Source organism: Accipiter gentilis, chromosome 1, assembly GCF_929443795.1.
Source record: "Accipiter gentilis chromosome 1, bAccGen1.1, whole genome shotgun sequence".
Classification (NCBI taxonomy): domain Eukaryota; kingdom Metazoa; phylum Chordata; class Aves; order Accipitriformes; family Accipitridae; genus Astur; species Astur gentilis.
Genome location: NC_064880.1, coordinates 6,152,810 through 6,175,382, shown reverse-complemented (window position 1 = coordinate 6,175,382; position 22,573 = coordinate 6,152,810). Strand labels below are relative to the sequence as shown.

The window sequence follows — 22,573 nt, the reverse complement described above, 5'->3', positions numbered from 1 at the left end:
ATACCACCAAATATTTTTAAGACAGTTAACTAGATAGATCACTTGCATATTCTAGAAACCCTTGACAAATCAGCTAATTCTGTCACGTTTACATTCAGATTCACAGCAAACGGGATACAGTGCTTACCTCCAGTATAAAGAAAGGAGCTGGAAAGTCCTCCGAAGTAGATCAGGGCCAGGTGCTCCAGCTTGAGCGTTGACACAGTGTAAAGCCCAGCAGCACAGATACAGCCCACAGTATAGAGAAAGACTCCAAACCGGACTACGTCCTGAGGCTCCAAAATCTGGTCCACCAAAGTCCTGTCATCACTCTTCTTGTGGTCGATGCCTTTGGAGAAGTCGTAGTAGGTATTCACCAAGTTGCCGGCTCCGTGCACAGCCAGGACGGTCACCGCGCTTCCCACCAACAGCCCTGGGTTTAGCGCTCCCTCAGCCCGGTACGCCAGAGCGCTGCCGAGGGCCACGGGGGTGAGGGAAGCGCTGAAACTCCAAGGTCTGAGCGCCAGCACGTAGGCCGCACACTTCTGCCTCCAGGTGCCGGGGGGAACCGTCTCAGCGCCCGCCAGGGCGGCGCCGGCGTCGTTCCTCTCGGTTCCCCGGGGGCTCTCAGCGCTAATACTGATCTTCTGCACCAGGTCTGCCGGCCCCATGCTCTCCCCGCCGCCCCGTCTCACAGCAGCAGCAGCACCTAGAAGGGGAAGGGCCGCGCGTTAGCCTGGTCCCCGCCGCCGCGGGGCCCGGCGGGGAGAGGCGGCCGCCGCCGCCATGACCGCACGGGCAGCGCCTGAGGCGGGGGGGAGGGGGAGGGGGGGGAGAGGGAGGCGCGCGCCGCCCTTACCCGCTGGGACGGGCGCCTGCCCCGCCGCGCGCGCGCCGCCCGCACCGCCCCCCCCGCCAGCGCCCCGCGCGCCCCAACCGCCCTCCCGCCGCGCGCCTGCGCCCAACGGCCTCCCGACCCTCCTCACCGCCCCCGCGCCCCTAAGGCCTACACGCAGGGGGTTCCGCGGAGGGTCGCGTACCAGAGGAGCGCCCGAGCGAGCAGCCAGCACCTGCGGGCGCCCCGGTATAAATATTAAATGATCCACGTCGTCATGCGCGGCTGCGAGGGGTCACTCGGAAGCACACACCAGCACTGCTATACGCGCCATTACGGCAGCCGAGCGCCTACAGCCGGCCGCCGCCCCGGCTGCCCTTGGTCCTGTCATGGGCAGCCGGACTCATTTCAGCGACGCACATCGGGCGGGGCGCGGCGCGGCACCGTTCCGCGCCACTCCCTTCGCGCACGCGCACACAGCGCACAGGCTTTACGGAAGGGCGGAAGCCAGCCGGCGTCTGGAAGGGGGGCCTAGCGCGGACTTTTCACCAATCGAGGACGCCTAGCCTTGCCATTGGTCAGCATTACTGCCACTCGTTCCCGGTTGTCTTGATGATTGGCCGGAAGGCGACGGTCTCTCCTTGCGGTTCCTCGGGAGAAGGGACAGAGCTGCGAGCGCTCCTTCCCTGCTGCTCTTTTTCTACTGGTCAGGCGCGGTGCCTATCAAAGTCCTTCTGGGAGGCTATTGGCCAGCAGCGGCTCGCCGGTCCGGCAGGCGCGGGGGAGGGGAGGGCGCGGGGCCCGGAGCGGGGGAGCCGGCGGCGGTCGGGGCGGAGGCGGTGAGTGCGGCTCCGGAGCCTCCCCTCAGCATCGCCTATCCCCTTCCCCTCGCCTCCCCTCACGGCCCTCCCCGCCACGGCCCTCCCCGCGCGCTCCCGCCTCAGCGCCCTCCGGACTCCCGCCCGGCGCCCTGTCAGCGGCACCGGCGCTCCCGCGGGCGCCTCGGCCCCGCGTCGCGGTTCCCCGCCCAGACCAGCCTTACCCGAGCCCCCCTCCCGCCCCCAGCCCCCGCGGCGTTGCCTCTAGAGGCCCCGCGCCCGGCCCGGCGGCGGTGCCCGCCCTGCCCTGCTTCACCCCTCCCTCACTCCCGGCCTGTGGAGCGACGGCGGCGGGCTCGGGCCCGCCGGCTCCTGCCGGCCGGCTGTCGCGTCCCTCTGCGAGGGCGGCTGTGAGGAAATCCCCGCGCTGGGGCAGCCCGGCCGGCGGTGGTGGGGCCGCAGCCACAGGCTGCTCTCTTCGTCCGGAGGAGCTTCTCCTGGCTCCCGGCCGCGGGGAAGCCCTGAAGCCACCTCAGGCTGTAATCTCGGTGGATCTTTGTGAACCGCGTGGGGGATGTTTGGGGAAGAAGGAGTTGGAAGTTTTGGTGTCTTGTTGTCGGTGTGGGCCCTTCCGTCAGGCTCGGTTTGGGCTTATGTAACCGGAAAACCGTGGGGGTCAAGCCTCTAAAATATATTCCACATGCAGAAAGACTCAAGAGAAAGTTTGGTTACGTGTTTCGATAGTAAACATCCTGTTGCAATGGTTGGTGTTGCTATAAGTAGACTTCCCATCTCTAAATATCTACAGGAGAATGTAACACTTGCCAGGCCCCGAGTGCTGACTCTTCCTTGTGTTGGCGTAACACTAGAATTTCTGTGGAGAAACTTGGATGGAAGTGTTCAAGGAGGAGTCAGATATGATAACAATATAATCATGGGAATGATTGTGCCTACTTACTATAGGGTAATTGTAAACCCAAATCTGGCCCTGCTATTTTTCAGCTATTGCACGACCCTTGGTTTAGAATTAGATTGCCATGGGGTCGGGCACCTGACCTGCTGGAGCATATTTTGGTATTTGAGGAACTAGAGAGCAAATGGGCGGGAGATCGAGATACTATGTGGTGATACAGTTTTGTCACAGGGTTGTAAGGCCTAAGGAATATAGTCATTGCTTGTAACTTTATGCTTTACTGGCACAGCATCCTTGCATGCAATAGGATGTGTATTTTGGAAACAGGCAGCGTTAAGAAAGAAACTCAGTTATTTCAGTAACTGAAAGCAGTAAAAAAAAGTGTCTCTCTGAAGAACTTACAGGACTTGATGACCCCGAGTCCCAGCATACCGCCATCATGTCGGGCACTGTGTCCATTCTCCAACAATTTGCCAACGGCTTGAAGAGTCGCAGTGAGGAGACAAGGGCGAAAGCTGCCAAGGACTTGCAGCATTATGTCACCATGGAGCTCCGTGAAGTAAGTGCTGCAAATGAGATAATTTATCCTTGTTTATTGTATGAGTGTAGGGCATGGGCTGGGTACTTTGTGGATGGAGATTTCTGGAATATGGAAGCTGGTCTTAGAGAGAAGGTGGAGCGTAGCAAGGAGCTTACCTTTGCCCCAGCGTGCAGGAGAGGTGAGTGAGTTGGTGACACAGATGGGTGGTCAAACACCAGGATAAATAAACTTGACACGTCTAGGGCACAAAGAAGACATACTGTTTTGTGTTTTTTATGTACAGTTGATTTAACTTCTTTCTGTTTAAGTGACCTAAGAATAGTTGTCTTTATGGAGGTTTTGGGGGCAGGAAGGAGGGAAAGAATGCTGAAAACTGAATTTAACTTTTTGCTTTTACAGATGAGTCAGGAAGAATCTACCAGGTTTTATGATCAGCTGAACCATCACATATTTGAGCTGGTCTCTAGCTCTGATGCAAATGAAAGGAAAGGTGGCATTCTGGCTATAGGTGAGTGGAAGTGCTTAATGCCTCTGGTGAGTTTTCTCTTCATGCATCTATCTTTAGGGACAGATTTTCTAAAGGAGTGAGCTTTTATAATCGCGGCCTTGTGGTGTCTGACTGCTCAGTACGCTGGGTGCGTGCTCCTTGCTCAGCTCTGAAAATGTGTCTGTAAGTGTCAGCATGGGAGCTGCTGAGTGCTGAGAGTGGCTGAAAACCTGGTGCTTAATGGGCCCTGAGCTCTTCCAGGAGTTGAGCATCAAATGTGAGTGCTGAGCATGTGAAAATTCTGTTCCTGAGCTCAGGTGAGAACAGTTTGGGCATGTCCATTTATATGTGTCAGGGTGGGCTGACTTTCTCAACTCTCTTCTGACTGAGGAGATTGATTCTTGTTATTAAATTTACCTGGCTCCATAACAGCAGCTTCCATCCCTGGGACAGCATCACATAGCTTCTGCTTTGATTTTGATCAGCTGCTCCATCAGTTGCTCCGGTTGTGGTTTTGCTGTGGCACAGCAGAGCTGCCTGCATCTTGACTCTTAGGGAAATCAACTTGCATAAGTACTTTGCCTTCCAAGCAAGTAGCCTGTATTGTAGCAGTTAATTCTTTAATAACCAAATAGGAGGTCCTTATGGTTTAGGCTCACAGACATAATAATCCAATCCCAACGTGTCTGAAGAAAGCGGAAGTCCCTTAGCTCAAGAAATCTTTGTTGACGACATCTGATTTTAAGCTGACAGTATCACTTTAAAATTGTTTCTGTGAATTTAGTGCTGTTGAAAGGTGCCGGCTTGACAACCCTGGACACTGATGGCCTCTTTATCTACAGAGCAGGTACAACCCAGGCACCAGCAGTGAAAGTTTCTGCCACACTGCCGCCTGCCAATATGCCTCCACCCTGGCCAGGAGAGACCATCTCTAGAGCTCAGGGGGAGAGCAATTTCCTTGGTCCATTCAGTCTTTGACTTCTCTACTGAGGCGGACCAGCCATAGTGGTTGCATGTGGATGGCTGTCTTTCTATTGGGAATGGGTCTGTGATCCCAGGGTGGATTTTTTTTTTTCTTTTTTTTAAACTAAAAATGGGGGAAAATCTATGAAGATACTGGATGCATTTTCCTTCCCACTTAACAAGTTCAGGCTCAAAAGAATGGCAGCCCTTTCCTACTGCTTGATTTTTTTGTAATTTTTTTTTCTGTGGATTTGCAGTTTAGGAGGAGTTAATGGGAACCTAAGGAATGGATAGGGAATACTAACTCTTATCTAGGCATAACCTACTGTCTGTCTCACCGACTCTTAGGAAGAACCTACAGCATTGCTCCCTTTCTCTACAGCAAGCCTTATCGGCGTTGAAGGAGGTAACGCCACCCGTATTGGCAGGTTTGCCAACTACCTGAGGAACCTCTTGCCATCCAATGACCCTGTTGTAATGGAGATGGCCTCCAAGGCTATCGGGCGGCTTGCGATGGCTGGTGACACCTTTACAGCTGAGTATGTGGAGTTTGAGGTGAAACGAGCTCTGGAATGGCTGGGAGCTGACAGGAATGAAGGTCGAAGACATGCAGCTGTAAGTGATCCTTCTTTGTCTTCACCTGTCTTGGAACGGGATGGTTAGGATTAGTTAACAGTGTTAGGAGATGCGCACAGAAAGCTGCAGAAAACCACTGGTCAGAATCAGAATGGCTGCCAGTCTGAGAATCTGTGATGCTTTTGTGGCAGGCATAGTGCTGCCTCATTGCTTCTACATTAGCCCAGTGACTAAAAAAGATTGAGACACCATTGTGCTAGAAACTGTAAAAGTATGGAGCTGGAAACAGCTCAGGCTCACAGACATTGACATTCTAAATAAATGATACTACAGTCTAGAAATTATGAGGTTAGTCTATGGGTGCTGGTCCTCACAGATTGTTACTGTTTTTCTCCTCACCTCCAGGTTCTTGTCCTGCGTGAGCTGGCAATCAGCGTGCCTACCTTCTTCTTCCAACAAGTGCAGCCGTTCTTTGACAATATATTTGTGGCTGTCTGGGATCCCAAACAGGCCATCCGAGAGGGAGCTGTTTCTGCCTTAAGAGCCTGCCTTATCCTCACCACTCAACGGGAGCCAAAAGAGATGCAGAAGCCCCAGTGGTACAGAGTAAGAAAATAACTTCGTTTTGAAGCAGCTCCTCATAGTGCAATGCAAATAATCAAATGCCACTTTCTAGAAGAGCTGTCTAAGAACCGGGGTCGCCTTTGTCAGTATGTCTGATTTTCAGTAGAAAACTGCCTCCCCTTGAAAGGGTTGAAAAGCTAATGGCTTACAAAATGAGTAGTTCCTTTATCCCAGTGTGAAAGTAAGCAGAGACTTAACTCCATCAAGAATCCGTTGCTCTATCCGCAGCTCATTTTCAGCTGTTGAGCTTGACCTAGTTTTACGGCCATGCAGTCATCTATCTATTGTCATCTCTTACTAGCAGATTATTTTATTAGTGTAGATAAAACATGAGTGAAAAAGGTAAGGACTTTTTTGTCTGAACCTTAGCTTTGCTGCTATTGTCACATGAATTCAAGCTTCATAATAGCAAATAAGGTTTGGACAGTGCCATCAAATGTTGTAACTTGGATTCTTTATAGTCAAATCTGTGATGCAGATATTGATGAAGTTTATATCGTGGCACAGTTGACTGGCTGTTTGATTAGAGCTGTTGAAAATGCTCTGCAGCAGAGTCCACAACTTTGGGGTGAATCTGAATTATGTAGTGTTATACTCTGTTATTACTCAGTTGAGGTTTGTGGCTACTCTTGGAAAATTACAGGACGTCAGTAACTCTTGACTGGCAGTGCTACTTTATTTCCACAGGGTTTGTTTCTGCATGATTGCTGAGATTTTTTTATTTTTTATTTTCCCCCCAAGCATACATATGAAGAGGCTGAGAAGGGCTTTGATGAGACTTTGGCCAAAGAGAAAGGAATGAACCGTGATGACCGAATCCATGGTGCCTTACTGATCCTCAATGAGCTAGTGAGAATCAGCAGTATGGAGGGAGAGGTGAGAAAATGAACAAGATGGGGATTGTGGCTTTTGGTTGCCAGATTGATTGACGATATGTAGCAACTCAGCAATCTGTGGAAATACTTTATTGTGTTTGAAATGAGGTTGTTGGGCTGAAAAGTCATCTGAACGTGGAGTCAGAACATTGATTATTACAAATTGAAGTGTGTCAGAGAAATAACAACGACAAGTTTGGGCTGAGTAGGTATTAACCTCTGATGGAAAGTGCTATTAACTGGATTAATTACAATGAAAAAGATTATTGTATAGAATGAGGACTCTCTGTTGCATGTTTTGCTGAATTTTGCTTAGTTGATGTTTTACAGCCTTTTGGATATCAATTATACAGGGTGCTGCTCAGGAGATTTGGGTAGCACTACGTTGGGAATCTCTTCTTCAGCTACTTTCTTTTTTAAAAAAAACATGCTTTTCTACTTTGTCCAGCGCCTTAGAGAGGAGATGGAAGAGATCACTCAGCAGCAGCTTGTGCATGACAAGTACTGCAAAGACCTGATGGGCTTCAGTACCAAACCTCGCCACATCACGCCCTTCACTAGCTTCCAGTCTCTTCAGCCCTCTCAGTCAAATGCTTTGGCTGGTCTTCTGGGATACAGTGCCCACCAAGGAATCATGGGTTTTGCAACCTCACCTGTCCCAGCAAAGTCTACATTGGTAGAAAGTCGATGCTGCAGGGATCTAATGGAAGAGAAGTTTGATCAAGTAAGTGGTCTTCAACTTGTCTACTGACATTCACAACACCAGTTCTTATAAAGCAATTGTCCTTCAGGTCCTTACTTAGCAGGCAATACTGCCTAGTATTGAATTGAGGCATGAAAACTCATTAATTATGTGTATTCTGGCTTTGTCACTGTCTCTTTTAGAGCAAGTGATTTACTTTCTTTGGAAGCAGTCTTAATTATCCATCTTTCTGATGGACTCTGAAGCCAAACGTCAGTAGAATGCCTTAAAGCACCCAGGTAATAAACATTTGGGCATTACTGCCAATGGCCAACCTTCAAAGCCCAATTTATCTCCTTTCAGGTGTGCCAGTGGGTTCTCAAGTGCAGAACCAGCAAAAATTCTTTGATCCAGATGACGGTTCTCAATCTGCTACCACGGTTGGCGGCTTTCCGTCCTTCAGCATTCACAGGTGACAAGACAGATGGTTGGATGTTAGAAGTGTTGCTGAAATTGAGCTGGAAGTTATCTAGCTGTCTTTGGTCCAGATGAGCTTGTGCAGGCAATGCAGCAGTACAAATGTGGTGCTTGTAAGATGAGCAAATTCCTCTGTGGGAGGACAGTCTTTTTTTTCTTCCCTGAATAAGTGTGACTTTATCTGATGCCAAAATGTTGCTCTGATGAAGAAAATGGACTGAAAACTATTGTCTGAATTCTGTGATCAATACCATAGGAGACAGAACATCCCTTTTGGTTTTTTTTCCTCAGTCTGTCAGAGCTGGGGTTGAACTCTGCTCTCTTGCTCCCACTCAATGTATCCCAAATACTACCAGCAGAGTTGTCTTCCTTTTTCTCTGTTGTATGTGCCAGGAAATATCAAGTAAAAATGGGAGATACCTGCCAGCTTTAAGGCAGTTCAGTTGATTTATCAAGCAAGCTTAGGAGAGCATCAGAGTTGGAGGCAAGTCACCAAGCTGCTCTAAGTGGGTTGGAACAAACTTTGTGTTATTATTCTAAATTTCCAATCAACCCACTATAAAAACAAGACACTTGGATCTTGTGTATAGAACCTGTTGCAATGTTGGGTTTTTTTTTTCCCTTCTGGGCTTTGAAAATTTTATTATATGGTGACGTGTGTTTGCCACTGCTCATGTCAGCAAACTTTATATGGCTATGTCTGTTCCCTAGTTTTATGCTTGTAAAGGTTTAGTTGCAAATGTAATGCAAGTGTATCAACCTAAATGAGTTCCAATATCTGTGTTGTTTTTGTTTGTGGGCAGCTGATCAGTATCTTCCAGACACCATGAATCATGTTCTCAGCTGCGTGAAGAAGGAGAAAGAGCGAACAGCAGCCTTCCAGGCCTTAGGTTTGCTTTCTGTGGCTGTAAGGTCTGAGTTTCAAGCTTACCTGCCAAAAGTCCTTGAAATCATAAAAGCAGCTCTTCCACCAAAGGACTTTGCCCACAAGTAAGTATGTGAAGGTTGGAGGTAGAAAGTGAAACACCTGTTCTTCATATAATTTTTCTGATGTGGGATCAAACTATTGTATTGAAATCAGAGGTAGTTCTGTAAGACTGGTAACACAGAAGTGGGATAAGGTAAGATGTCTGAAAAATAAGAGCTCCTCTTAATTAACTTTTATGTGGTCCCTCTCCAGGAGGCAGAAGTCTGTGCAGGTTGATGCCACAGTTTTCACCTGCATTAGTATGCTGGCACGAGCCATGGGACCTAGTATCCAGCAGGACATCAAAGAGCTTTTGGAACCTATGCTGGCTGTGGGCCTGAGGTATGTAAAAGGCACACGAGCATATTTTCCTGTTAGCCACTGGATGGCATTGTTGGCTATACCGATGAGACCTTGAAAGTCTTCAGACTGAGAAGGAAGATTACTGCTTTTAAATGATCTTTCAGAAGATCAGTATAGCTCTTTCAGAAGAAGAATATGTTTGAAGTGTTAATGTGTCTGTTGAGTTACTTAAGAGTGTTGGTCTCTGTAGAGAAATGTTTTTGTAGAACGACTAGTAATTTCAAAAGCAATCTCCTTTTACTTTCCACTATTCAAACACATTTGGCAACAGCCTGCAATAATTTAGAAAGCCTCTGAAGGCCAGCAGCTTTCTGCCTGTCATGGTTTAACCCCAGCCAGGAACTAAGCACCACGCGGCCGCTTGCTCACTTCCCCCCCCCACCCAGTGGGATGGGGGAGAGAATTGGGGAAAAAAAAAGGTAAAACTCATGGGTTGAGATATGAACAATTTAATAGGACAGAAAGGAAGAAAATAATAATAATAATAGTAACAATAATAAAATGACAATAATAATAATAATAATAAAAGAATTGGAATATACAAAACAAGTGATGCACAATGCAATTGCTCACCACTTGCTGACTGATGCCCAGTTAGTTCCTGAGCTGCAATTCCTGCCCTCTCCCAGGCCAACTCCCCCCAGTTTATATACTGGGCATGACATCACATGGCCAGTTTGGGTCAGCTGTCCTGGCTGTGTCCCCTCCCCAAGTTCTTGTGCCCTTCCAGCCTTCTTGCTGACTGGGCATGAGAAGCTGAAAAATCCTTGACTTAGTCTAAACACTACATAGCAACAACTGATAACATCAGTGTGTTATCAACATTCTTCTCATACCGAATCCAAAACATAACGCTATACCAGCTACTAGGAAGAAAATTAACTCTCTCCCAGCTGAAACCAGGACTCTGCCATATCAAATTGACACAGAAGGAGAATTGAAGTACTCAGTATTTCTCCAGGTTTCTTTCACCTTTGGAGCTGACAGTTCCCATTGGAAATTTCCTAGCTCATGAAGCTGTTAGTATGGGAGGGTACAGAGAAAGTATCCAGGCTGCACAAAGCTGTTTAGATTAGATTAATGTTACCATCTGGAAGTTAATTTAGTTGCCTTTGTGTCTAAAAAGAATAAGAATAAGGAATCACTTAGATTTGTAACAGTATTCTAGTAATATCACCTAATGTAGCAATGTGTGCTGCAGTTGGGCAGTTTGCTCACCAAGTTCATACAATAAGGTCATCTCATGTGCCTGAGTTCACACAAGGACCCCTGTGCTCCACTGGCAGGTGTTGCTGTGATGTGTGTGAATGCCTGCAATTATCTTCTGATGTGCAAAGGCATAAACAAAAGGGTGAAATATGCACCTCATATTGTTTGTGTTCTAATGACTATCTGCCTGCTTTTTGCCCTCAGCCCTGCTCTAACAGCTGTGCTGTATGACTTGAGTCGTCAGATCCCTCAGCTAAAGAAGGATATCCAGGATGGGCTGCTGAAAATGCTCTCCCTTGTACTAATGCACAAGCCTCTGCGACATCCAGGCATGCCAAAGGGCCTTGCCCACCAGCTTGCCTCTCCTAGTCTCACCAACATCCCAGAGGCCAGTGACGTGGGTAGCATCACCCTTGCCCTTCGTACACTGGGTAGCTTTGAGTTTGAAGGTAAGATGAAATAAGGAAGCAGGGGGCCAAAGGGTATGGGATATTGAACACTACTGCATTGGAGTAGAGTACAAGTAGGAGGAAAACTCTGAGAGCACTTTCTTTAAACTCTTCTTCCCTGGAAAGACCAGTAATTGAGGTGTAAACCTGTGTTAAACTCCCCATCTTCTTCTTTCTAGGCCACTCTCTGACTCAGTTTGTTCGGCACTGTGCAGACCACTTTCTGAACAGTGAGCACAAGGAGATCCGGATGGAAGCAGCCCGCACTTGCTCTCGCTTGCTCACACCTTCCATCCACTTGATCAGTGGTCATGCCCATGTGGTCAGTCAGACGGCAGTGCAGGTTGTGGCTGATGTTCTCAGCAAACTGCTTGTTGTTGGAATAACCGACCCAGGTTAGTGTGGTGTTCAGAGAAAAGGGTTCTCCTACCACATGTTAATTTTAGCACATAAGCAGGTTGTGATATTATGGTTGTGGTAGAATTTGGATGTATTCGCCACTAACTTAAGATGTCATTCTTTACAAATTAAAAAGGTCTCCTAATCTCTCTTCCCAGATCTTGATTTTTGAGGTTTTAATAGAACACTAGTGTAAAATGCTCAAATTGTGCCCTTGGTAATCCTTTGAACTAGGTAGAGCCCTGAGACTTCTTTTGCTGTTGTTGTGTGTTGTGGCCTTCAACTTTGTAGTTTGAGAAGGAATTGGTCCCTTCTGTTGAATCTTCCTACTTGATTTTTTTATTCTTTCAGTTGCAATATGGTAACCTGAGATGAGTTCATTTTCTGCACACTGCCTCCAGATGTGCCACTTGTAGGTGCAAGAGGTTGGCATTGTACTGATCTGGGTATTGGGGCAGTACTGAGCAGCACTGATTCTGTTGGGCTGACCTACCATGATTCTCATGTGTAAAACACTGACATAGTGTCTCATGCTGGGGAAGCTCTCAGCATTTCCCTGAGGTTGTGAAGAATTTTTGAGGCCAGTTTGTGAATAAGGGCAATAGTAAGAACAGGAGTTTACTGCATTTAAAGAGAAACAAATGTGTTCTTGCAGACCCTGATATACGTTTCTGTGTGTTGGCTTCTCTGGATGAGCGATTTGATGCTCACCTTGCCCAGGCGGAAAATTTGCAAGCTCTTTTTGTGGCCCTGAATGATCAAGTATTTGAAATCCGAGAGCTGGCCATCTGTACTGTGGGTCGCCTGAGCAGCATGAACCCTGCTTTTGTCATGCCTTTCCTGCGCAAGATGTTAATCCAGGTAATGAAGAGGAATGCCTGCAGTGAAAATAGAGTAGTTGGTATTGACACTAAGATGGTGTTAAAGAACTGGGCTATCTAGCTGTAGTGAATGTATGGGAGAATGGGGTAATATCTCCCTTTTGGAAAATATTTATTACCCAGCTTAGTAGGTTTCAGGAAGTCTTTTGAGGGATAGATGTTTGGACTGAAGCTATATGGATGTATTAGCAGTCATTATTTCACCCCACATACATCATGCTGAGTGCTTTCCATCTGTATTGAGGAAAAATGTTCTGTGCTTCTTTTAGGTGAATGGATGGGCACCGCTTCATAAACGCAGATGGCTTTGGAGCCATCTATTCAGTTTTATGCTAATTAATTTTAGCTTCATTTAGACATAAATAACTGGATGGAGAGTAGATGTAGAACACCCTTTACAAGTGCTGAGCTTGTTTTTTCTTTTTGCTGTCATTGAACAGGAGAGGAGGAAATCCAAAGAATTTTTTCCTACCTTTATTTTTCCTCTTCTCATGCTTCCATTGTATTTTCTGCAGATTCTAACGGAGCTGGAACACAGTGGTGTTGGCAGGATTAAAGAGCAAAGTGCCAGGATGTTGGGTCACCTGGTTTCTAACGCTCCACGCCTCATTCGTCCGTATATGGAGCCTATCCTTAAGGTAGAGTCTCTATATTTTCCTGGTGACTTTGGAGTGAGATGATATAGCAAATGGATACATGGCCCTCAGGACCTGCAGTCCTTTTGCTTTGTCATAGTAGGGAAAAGTGAGATTGGTGTGGATGTTACACACAGTAATACATGTATGTGACAGGGTAGCCTAACTTGATTCTGGATTTGCATAAAGTTTGTGAAATAGAAGTTTCATTTAATGTTGAAATGCTCACCATGATGCAAGTTGAGCCTCTGTGGAATCTATTTCAGACGTAAGCAAAAGGAAAGATAATTTTGAGTACTGTATGTACAGCAAGGAGTCTTTTAAACACACTGTAATTTGTTCCTCTGTCACCTACAAGGCACTGATTGTGAAACTAAAAGATCCTGATCCAGATCCAAATCCAGGAGTGATTAACAATGTCCTAGCTACCATAGGGGAGCTTGCACAGGTAAGGATACTGTAGGTACTTCTTTGTCAAGCTTGTCAGTTGTTAAACTTTTGGCAATGCTAGATGAAGGACTTTGATTTTTGTCTTTCAATAGGTCAGTGGGCTGGAAATGAGGAAGTGGGTGGATGAGCTCTTCATTATAATTATGGACATGCTACAGGACTCCTCCCTGCTGGCTAAAAGACAAGTGAGTGTTTGACCACTGCACTAAACTTGCCATTTGCTGTGACCAAAGCTGTAACAGAATATCCATGTGTTCCATCATAGCTGCTAAAATGAACCTTTAAATCACTTGAGTCTCTCTTGTGTAGTGTATAGTCACACTTGTGGCACACAGGTGAAGGATTGCAGTGCCTGTCTGTTGTGACATTATACAGAGGTGTTAAAGGAAAAGAAGAAGAAAGGGGGGAAAAAAAAGGAAGCAGTTTTTATTGGAAAGCTTGGACTCACTGAACTGAATGCCTGTTTGAATTGTATCTCTGACTGAGGGCAGTTACAGCAGTCAGAGTCTTAACAAATTGTTGATTATCACTTTCTTTGCTATTGCTTATTAAAAACCACTCTTTATAGAGGCTTTCAAACCATAGATTGTGGTTTGCGGTGTCATGCTAGAATGCTCAAAAAAAACTTTATAGAAGTTGAATGACTGATGGATTAGGAGACATAATAAATTCCGGGGTCAAAACTAATCTTCTCTGAGCTTGATCTTTCCAGGTGGCTCTTTGGACACTGGGACAGCTTGTGGCCAGCACTGGTTACGTGGTGGAACCATACAGGAAGTACCCAACTTTGCTGGAGGTGCTTCTGAACTTCCTGAAGACTGAGCAGAACCAGGGCACCCGTAGAGAGGTATGAACATGAAGCTATTACACAACCATTTCTAAAAGTTTTTTTGGGGGAGAGCGAGCTGTCAAATGTATCTGCATAGATTCAGGGTGGGGAGGGAGGTGAAATACAATTGTTGTGGCTGATAGAAGTACAGTAAGCAGATTTAAGAGATGAAAGTGTTGAGTCAGTGAAATGGCCTCCAGCAGTTGAAAGGAAAGCACTGATGTTTTTTCCAGTTAGTCAATTTAGTTCCAGATCTTTTCTTGTTAATCCTCAGGACCTTTCCAAACTTGCAGGTTCATGGGTTGACTTCTGCCTTGATTATGAAGTTCTGATGAATTTTGGTTTTGTTTCTGTCTTATCAGGCTATTCGTGTGTTAGGGTTGTTGGGTGCTTTGGACCCTTACAAACACAAAGTGAACATTGGCATGATTGATCAGTCACGAGATGCTTCAGCCGTCAGCCTCTCAGAGTCCAAATCCAGCCAGGATTCTTGTAAGCATCTGTATTTATTTCAAGTGAATAGCTTCATGACCTACAAACAGGTCTTGATTTTTTTTGTTTGTTTGTTTTGTTTTTGTTGTTGTTCTGCTTTGTTGTTGCCAGTTTGTCTCCTCTTATTAATAAATTATTAGTGTATGTGTTTTTGCCTAATACTTGGGTGCTCCTGAACTGGTATTCAAGACCATTTAATATGTAGCTTGTGACACTGCCTTCTTTCTCCTAGCGGACTACAGTACCAGTGAGATGTTGGTGAACATGGGAAACCTCCCTCTGGATGAGTTCTATCCAGCTGTCTCTATGGTGGCATTGATGAGAATTTTCCGAGACCAATCCTTGTCCCAACACCACACTATGGTAGTTCAGGCTATCACCTTTATTTTCAAATCTCTTGGGCTGAAGTGTGTGCAATTCCTGCCCCAGGTCATGCCAACGTTCCTTAATGTAATACGGGTTTGTGATGGTGCCATCAGAGAGGTGAGTGTACTAGGGACCACTACTTCTTCCTTCCTGTTCCACTGCCCTAAAATAAGAATCCATTTTTCAAAAGAGAATGCAACTGGCTTTGGGCATTGCTATGCTGTGTGTTGCTGCCAAGCATGCTGCAGAAGTGAAGTTCAGCTTTGCTTTTTCTCTCCTGTAAGCATTTGATGGAATATCCAGTGGAAACAATTTTTCTGCTTATTACTGAAACAGCTGCTTCTGAGCATAATCTTTAGAAGGCCAATATTTGATTCTGTTTTTTTATCAAGCTGGTCTTGTTCAGGAAAACAGCCTGTGCAGCTTCCAGAGCTTTCAGTGATCTCTGCATTAATGTACTGTTGCAAACAGTATTATTAAATAATAGAGGTAGATTCTTTAAATTTCTGATGCAACCATGTACTTTGCCTCATCAAGGAAAATTCAATTTGCTACAGTCTGCTAACATTCAGAGCAGTGTGGGTGGTGATTTCACGGCAATGCTTTCTCTTCCTTCCCACTTAAGTTACAGTTTTAGAAGGAAACGAGAATTGCGTGAAGATAATAATGGGCTTAAGGTTCATCTAACCAGAGATGGCTGCTGTTTGCTGAGCCTTTTCCTCAGACAGCTGAAAATAATCTCTGGGGTGGGAAGGGCAGTTTGCACTAGTTATCGGTACTGTGTTTTATAGGTGGGATGGGTGCTCCCTTAGCAGAATCCCAACCCTGCTATAGAACCACTGTTTTCTCCCAGACTGAACTACTACTCAGATTGGAAGGAAAACATCTCACACGCCTGGGTTGGCCGAACTCCTAGACCTGACTGATCTAACTTGCTTGAAAGCTATGCAGTTGTGCACACTCTGTTTAAAAATTTTCAGGTAAAAGAAGATGGTGAAAGTGTACTGGGGAGAAGAGCTGAGGTGGGTACGCGTGACACTAAAGCCTAATGGAGGCAGGTCCTTGTCCTATATGTAAGCATCTTCTCACAACACCAAAAAAAGGCACAGTACAGGAGCTCAGGGTTCATTTTTGGTAAATGTAAGTGTACTGCTCTCACTAAAGTAGCTGATGTTATTTCTTTCTTAGTTTTCACAAAGATCGGTTATCTATCTTTCTGAGCTCCACTTTGTATTTTGTCACTATAGTCTTCAAATTCTGCATGAAGAATTGAAATTTAATATAAGATAACTTACATTTCCCTATTTTCCTAGAGGAAAAAAGACTACATTTATTTCGTGGACAAAGCAATTTAACCCACATTATTTCATAACAGTCTCAAAAGTAAATTCATTGTCATGAGTGAATGCGTTAAGACTGTATTGGGGCAAAAGGAATTGCAAACTGTCATATTATATCTGAATAAAATTGTCTCAGTCAAAATTCTTCTATGGTACAATCAACCATCTTTCAAAAAATTGTAATATTTCTGGCAAGGACCAAACTCTCTTCCCCAGTAACTTTTCACCAATATATCTTGGTGGGGATGGGAAAGAGTACAGAAAGAGTATCTTAAAATGTGTGGCAGTTTGGTTTACAGGCAGGGGGAAAGATTAGGGGCTAAATTTTTGGAAGCATCCTTCAAACCTAAATTACAAAGCTCTGTAGTTTAGGTTTGCGCTTGCAAGTCTGTTTTGTCACTTTATAAATCTGCTGACACATTATAAACCCCTATTTGTATGCTTGACTGTCTAAGGCTTTGAGCTTATAAAACTTTTGATCCAAGTTGGGGAGGAACCAACCAAAAAACCCAAAACTACTCCCACCCCCACCACCCAAAACCCCAAACCACTGAGCTGAAGCAGCCAAGAATTTAGCCCCAGTTTTTGAGCATATAGGAGCTATGCATGCTATTTGTTTGGTAAATGAGCTTGCAATTGGCCTGTGAAACATCATTCACCCAGTGTTGCTTTGATGTTTGAATAAGCTACGTTGATCATTACACATTTCTTCTTTCCAGTTCCTGTTCCAGCAGCTAGGGATGTTGGTGTCCTTTGTGAGAAGTCATATTCGGCCCTATATGGATGAAATTGTCACACTGATGAGAGTGAGTGCAATCTTTAAGCCAGGATTTTACTGTCAGAAAAGGTGGATAGTGTTTCTGTCATTATCAAATGTATCATTTACTTTGTAAATTCATATGAAGTGCAGAATTCCGTGCATTTGAAGTAATAATTGTATTTTGCAATAACATGTATTTGAAACAATGATATACATTATTGCTAGTAACTGCAATAAGAGTAGCTCCTAGATTCTGCTAAGTGCCTGAGTTCTTTTGAGCACTTGGATTTTGTGCACTTATTACTGTTAGAAACATAGTTTTAGCAAGAGGTGTTTGGAGTTCATAAATAGGTGGCATTTCACTTCATTTTCACTTACTGTTTGCAAACACTTAGAAGGATTAGGAAAAATCAGTTGCCTAGAGGTTGTTTTTAACAGCTATATACTGAAGGCACAGAGTGTTTTAAAAACAGACCAAAACTGCCAATTTATATTAGTTTATAAGGGAGGTGTAGTCCCTCTCTGCAATCTTGAATTCATCTAGCGACTGTCTCCTACAGTTTGCTTTTTTTGTAACTGGTATAGCTTAGTTGAAGAACTGTTTAATTTCTGCCTCCCTCCTCCTTTTTTCTTCTGTAGGACTTCTGGGTCATGAACAACTCCATACAGAGCACAATTATCCTACTTATTGAGCAAATTGTGGTAGCTCTAGGAGGCGAATTCAAACTTTATCTGCCTCAGCTCATTCCTCACATGTTACGGGTCTTCATGCATGACAGTAGTCAGAGTCGCATTGTCTCTGTCAAGGTGAGTGGGAAGCTGCAGCAGCTGGGTTGATTTGGATAGTGCCGAGGCAGTTGCGTGCCCAATGTGCAATGCTCCAGCAGGGCTTCTTGCTTGTGTGTCGCAAGCAAATGGGATAGGTGCTGTTCAGCAGTGGCTTAGTGTGAAATGATGCAGACAGTGCTTTGTTTAAAGTGCAGGGTTGAAGCAACTTTTCACTGGATACTGACTGATTTAGAATACATTTCTTTCCTGACTTTGAGTCACATCGGGTCATTTTTCTCTCCAGCTATTGAATGCGATTCAGCTCTTTGGAGCAAACTTGGATGACTACCTTCATTTGTTACTACCTCCCATTGTAAAGCTATTTGATGCCCCAGATGTCCCAGTGGTGGCTCGCAAGTAAGTGTTGGTGGCTTTGCAGTCTCTTTTTTTGCTGGTGGTATCCAAGTTCTGCAATGGCTGCCCTAGCCACATGCAGAATGAAATACTACTTAGTTCCTTCCATGGGTTTTCTCTGTGTTAAATTAGTATGGAAAGTTATTTTTGGTTGGGCGTCACAGCACTGTTACTAGCTTTTCTTGGGTATAGGCTATTATTTTCTGGTTCTCACCTGCCAGTATTTTAGTCACTGCAACTTGCAAGCTGTCCTGCATGTACTGGCTCCATTAACAGAGTTCTGGTGACCTGTTTTTCCTATTAGTGTTGATGCCTAAGAGGACTGAGCGTGAATCACTTATATATTTTTACATCTCATTTCTCCTGTCTTATACCATGAGAGGTAAGTCTTCCCTTCTTTCCGCTCTGACTTTAGAGCTGCTCTAGAAACAGTGGACCGCTTGACAGAGTCCCTGGATTTCACTGATTATGCTTCACGGATTATTCATCCCATTGTGCGAACACTAGATCAGAGCCCTGAGCTACGAACAACTGCAATGGACACCCTCTCCTCTCTGGTGTTCCAGCTGGGAAAGAAGGTAATATTCTTCTTAGGGTTGAAAGCTCATAGAAGGAGGGACTGTCTCAAAGATCAAGGCTTTAAAGTTGAATATTTGTAATGCACTCACTCTGCATTTTAAAGAAAACAGATTTTTCTTCTCTTAGTCGTTTCTGGAATCGGGAGTTACTGAAATCAACCTTTCAGGATTGGTTTCGTGTAAGATCAATGAAACAAAGGTGGAATTTTACTGCTCTTGGTGAGACTGAGTAACTAGCTTTTGATGTATTCCCCTGTACAGTACCAGATTTTTATCCCGATGGTGAACAAAGTTCTGGTGCGACACAGAATTAACCACCAACGCTATGATGTTCTTATCTGCAGAATTGTAAAGGTGAGGTGACAAGTATATAGTTGTTTGCATAAGGGTACTTTGGGGATGTTTTCATGTTGAAAAAGAAGTAGTTAGAAACTTCACTTTGAGTTACTCATAAAATGAAGAATAGTTGTTGCTGTATTTGTGTGATAAGTACAGCTTTTTAAGGAGACTTTGAGATTGCATTGGGAAAAATATCATCCCATGGAAAAATCACTGCAAGTTCTAGGTAAGAACTTAGACTTGTAGACAGTGTCATTACTTTTTTCTCAGTAGTTCTTAAATGTGGATTTTACCCTATTTTTTCCGTAGTTTCAGGTCTTAAGGAGACCTTGTTGTCTCAGCATTTTCTGTAGTATGTCCCACATTTCAAAACCTCAGTAACTGCTTTGCAATTTGATTAGTGTGGAACAAGTAGCACACTGCTGTTCTAGGCTTACTAGTGAGTCAAACAGGAAAGAGTGTTTGTTTTAAGGTGTATTATTTTGACTTTTAATACTAGGAGCTAAGATTTCTTACCAGTTACCTTGAATAGAAAAGGGATGTAAATTGAGTTCTCTGGTTTATCAGATGTAATCATTATAATGAGACATGGTTGTTTGCCTCACAAATTTTGCTGTGAGATTGGATAGTTCTCTGACTTTATCATCCATTTGGCTTGTAGAAAATTGCTTTTGTATGTGTGGGTGTGATCTTCACTGTAGGCCATTTATTGTAGGGCTATACTCTTGCTGATGAAGAGGAGGATCCCCTGATTTATCAGCACCGAATGTTGAGAAGCAACCAGGGAGAAACTTTGGCCAGTGGTCCTGTGGAAACAGGTCCCATGAAGAAATTACATGTTAGCACCATCAACCTGCAGAAGGTAAGACTGGAGCGCTGACCAGCATGAGTTTGCTACTGAAGGGAGGAGCTATTGTGTCACATCTAAGGAGTCTGTCCAGTGCATCTAAACTACATTTATTTCCATCTCTTTTCTGTTGCCAGTTCTGTACAAAACTGAGGTCAAAGTAGTGTCTGAGACTCTCTTTAAAATTAGAAGATGCTGAGAAACTTTAAAGACAGGAGAAGCTGAATTATCAGACTATTAATGGCTGTGAAGTAATCTTGACACTTTCTTGTTATGTGAAGTATGAACATGACTTCCTAGACCACAAGGAATCATCTGTAGCTTCTAGAGACATCCATTTCAGAGCCTCTGCCTCTTTTTATCAGCCACTTATCTTATATCTTGGTGCTATATTCTCTTGAAGCCAGTATAGAACTTAATAGCTAAGCACTGGCTAATTTGAACAGTAAATGCATGTAGCACTCAGTTCAGTAGTGGGATGGATTGGTTTGAAAATGCTGGGCTTAAAAATGTAATTCTAAATGCATTAAGTATTTTTAAGCTGATGTTTCAACAGTGGTTTCAGCTCTTGATGTATTTTTGTAGGGGAAGAATTATTCATGTTAAATACGTGGCATGTCATGACAGGAATACATTTAGGGAAGATTTCTTAGAAATGAGACTGAAGTGCTGCAAATTATCTGGTAAAGGTAATGGATTTCAGGGAATTGAAAAGAATCTCAACAATGTGATTTGGAGCTGTAAAGAAGTAATGCTGCCTGCTGATGGATTTCTTCTGCCTTTGGCTAGTGCTTCGTTTGGTAGTTGAATTATCTTGCTTTGTACTGTAGGCCTGGGGAGCAGCGAGAAGAGTTTCCAAAGATGACTGGTTGGAATGGTTAAGAAGACTGAGTTTGGAGCTGCTGAAAGATTCCTCCTCGCCATCCTTGCGCTCGTGCTGGGCCCTGGCTCAGGCATATAATCCCATGGCTCGGTAGTGTAATTCTGGTTTTTTTGGATCACTTGAAATTGTAGATGCAAGCCAGATATTATAAGGAAGAAGAAAGTTACTTAAAAGCTCTTAGGTTCCATAAATAGTTCCTGCTTTGGGACAAATCAAATAGCTGGCAACTTGATTTCATTTCCACCCTTCCCAGTTGGCTGCTCCATCATATACATAAAACCTTTCAGTGGAATTCTGCATATTAGGCTAGAAATAACATAAGGCACATAAAAGTGAAGCTGGAAAAACAGCAGAGTATGAAATAGTTTCAAGGATCTACTGCGGGTGAATAAAAATGCCTGTGAGTGGAATAAGCCACAGTGCTTTTTTTTTTTTTTTTTTTTTTTTTTTTTTTTTTTTCAACTGTTATGTCTGGAGAAACTTTGAGCCTCTGTAAGCAGTTGCCTCTTTATCTCTTCTTGATGATACACACTTGCCATCTCAGTGTATATGAGTCTGACTACTGCTGTTAGAAAAGCGTTCATTCCTGGTTTGATTTTGTCTTAATGTGAGTTTTGTCATTTTTGAAATAAAAGGGCAAACAGCATGATGAAAAGTCAGCGGCTCCTAGGTAGGCAGAGGTAATGCTAGCATCTTCCATGTATACTCCATGCATCTCAAACCCATCCCATAGTTATTCCTCCACAGTACTAGCAGTGACAAGGGCTGTCACCGTATCTGTTTTTCACACTTTTTCTTCTTCTCAAGCTTTACCACTAATGCAAACTCCAGCTATTGCAGTCCTCTAGTGAGCACAGAAAACACAAGTGTTGCAGCATGTGTGTCCAGAGAAATGTACAATCATCTTTTTCACTACATTCTCTTGTGATCTAAGACAGACTAGGCTTGGTTCTTCATAGCGGAAGAGAAGAGCATCCTTGCTGCTATGAAGAGTTTGTTGTAGCCTAAAATACTTGCTAGCATATGATAGTACAATATTTCTACTATTGTAGTATATCATCCTATTATATATTTTTAAAATGCAGGCTTCACAAAGTATTTGGTATAGAAGTTAGCTCTATAAAAACTGATAACTATTGATTGCAGGTAGACATATAAATACATTTTGTGGCTTTCTTCCTCTGAATGAGAAGCCAAGTCCACTGTCAAATAGACTTTTCTCCTGAATGATGAATCTCTACCTCTCACTCTCTTTTGTTTTCCTCCTCAGAGATCTCTTCAATGCTGCTTTTGTTTCATGCTGGTCTGAACTGAATGAAGACCAGCAGGATGAGCTGATCCGAAGCATTGAATTGGCCCTGACTTCTCAGGACATTGCAGAAGTCACTCAGACACTGCTGAACTTGGCAGAGTTCATGGAACACAGTGACAAGGTAGAGATGCTGTTAGGCAACTCTTTTCTAATGCTGGCTAGCTGGCTGATGTCTAGTCTATGGAAAGGGTCTTAATAGTTCATACATACTTCTTTTTTATACTCATCCTGCTTTTGATGTATGTGCTTCTACCCAGGGTCCACTGCCTTTGAGAGATGATAATGGCATTGTCCTCCTGGGGGAAAGAGCTGCAAAATGTCGAGCATATGCCAAGGCCCTTCACTACAAGGAGCTGGAATTTCAAAAGGGTCCCACCCCGGCCATTCTAGAGTCTCTCATCAGGTAGGATCACAACTGATGGGATTTCTGCTCTTGCATCAGTACCCAATTTAGGATACCATTAGGATGAATCTAGGTAATTCTTAGGATTTCACTCTCAGCCCCAAGAATGTGTTGTAGGC

At 44.3% G+C, this 22,573-nt stretch overlaps 2 protein-coding genes across 12 annotated transcripts in view; one reads left to right on the top strand and one right to left on the bottom strand.

Annotated features, from left to right (window-relative positions):
• Window positions 1-1,291, bottom strand: part of UBIAD1 (UbiA prenyltransferase domain containing 1) — a 45,146-nt gene extending 43,855 nt beyond the window's left edge. For 3 of the 9 annotated variants that reach the window (XR_007506894.1, XR_007506893.1, XM_049807358.1), the window contains exons 1-2: window positions 1,020-1,288; window positions 128-688 (exon numbers count right to left, since the gene is read on the bottom strand). Coding sequence is in view for 6 of the 9 variants with exons in the window: in XM_049807358.1 (XP_049663315.1) it covers window positions 128-650 (523 nt within the window). In the remaining 3 variants the exon portion in view is untranslated. Of the gene's footprint in view, window positions 1-127; window positions 689-838; window positions 881-989 lie in introns of those variants that run through there. The other 6 variants (XR_007506895.1, XM_049807418.1, XM_049807409.1 and 3 more) reach the window with 5 other exon arrangements.
• A 268-nt stretch (window positions 1,292-1,559) lies between these two features.
• Window positions 1,560-22,573, top strand: part of MTOR (mechanistic target of rapamycin kinase) — a 68,341-nt gene continuing 47,327 nt past the window's right edge. The window contains exons 1-29 of one of the 3 annotated variants that reach the window (XM_049807166.1): window positions 1,560-1,653; window positions 2,941-3,104; window positions 3,486-3,594; window positions 4,919-5,151; window positions 5,518-5,718; window positions 6,478-6,612; window positions 7,060-7,335; window positions 7,657-7,765; window positions 8,574-8,760; window positions 8,951-9,079; window positions 10,514-10,758; window positions 10,938-11,153; window positions 11,813-12,018; window positions 12,554-12,676; window positions 13,032-13,121; window positions 13,216-13,308; window positions 13,836-13,970; window positions 14,315-14,444; window positions 14,677-14,927; window positions 15,791-15,832; window positions 16,870-16,956; window positions 17,550-17,717; window positions 17,983-18,095; window positions 18,508-18,670; window positions 18,932-19,024; window positions 19,725-19,871; window positions 20,687-20,829; window positions 22,010-22,172; window positions 22,309-22,454. In XM_049807166.1, the coding sequence (XP_049663123.1) occupies window positions 2,985-3,104; window positions 3,486-3,594; window positions 4,919-5,151; window positions 5,518-5,718; window positions 6,478-6,612; window positions 7,060-7,335; window positions 7,657-7,765; window positions 8,574-8,760; window positions 8,951-9,079; window positions 10,514-10,758; window positions 10,938-11,153; window positions 11,813-12,018; window positions 12,554-12,676; window positions 13,032-13,121; window positions 13,216-13,308; window positions 13,836-13,970; window positions 14,315-14,444; window positions 14,677-14,927; window positions 15,791-15,832; window positions 16,870-16,956; window positions 17,550-17,717; window positions 17,983-18,095; window positions 18,508-18,670; window positions 18,932-19,024; window positions 19,725-19,871; window positions 20,687-20,829; window positions 22,010-22,172; window positions 22,309-22,454 (4,253 nt within the window). In that variant the 5' untranslated portion in view covers window positions 1,560-1,653; window positions 2,941-2,984. Of the gene's footprint in view, window positions 1,654-2,940; window positions 3,105-3,485; window positions 3,595-4,884; window positions 5,152-5,517; window positions 5,719-6,477; window positions 6,613-7,059; window positions 7,336-7,656; window positions 7,766-8,573; window positions 8,761-8,950; window positions 9,080-10,513; window positions 10,759-10,937; window positions 11,154-11,812; window positions 12,019-12,553; window positions 12,677-13,031; window positions 13,122-13,215; window positions 13,309-13,835; window positions 13,971-14,314; window positions 14,445-14,676; window positions 14,928-15,790; window positions 15,833-16,869; window positions 16,957-17,549; window positions 17,718-17,982; window positions 18,096-18,507; window positions 18,671-18,931; window positions 19,025-19,724; window positions 19,872-20,686; window positions 20,830-22,009; window positions 22,173-22,308; window positions 22,455-22,573 lie in introns of those variants that run through there. The other 2 variants (XM_049807176.1, XM_049807185.1) reach the window with 2 other exon arrangements.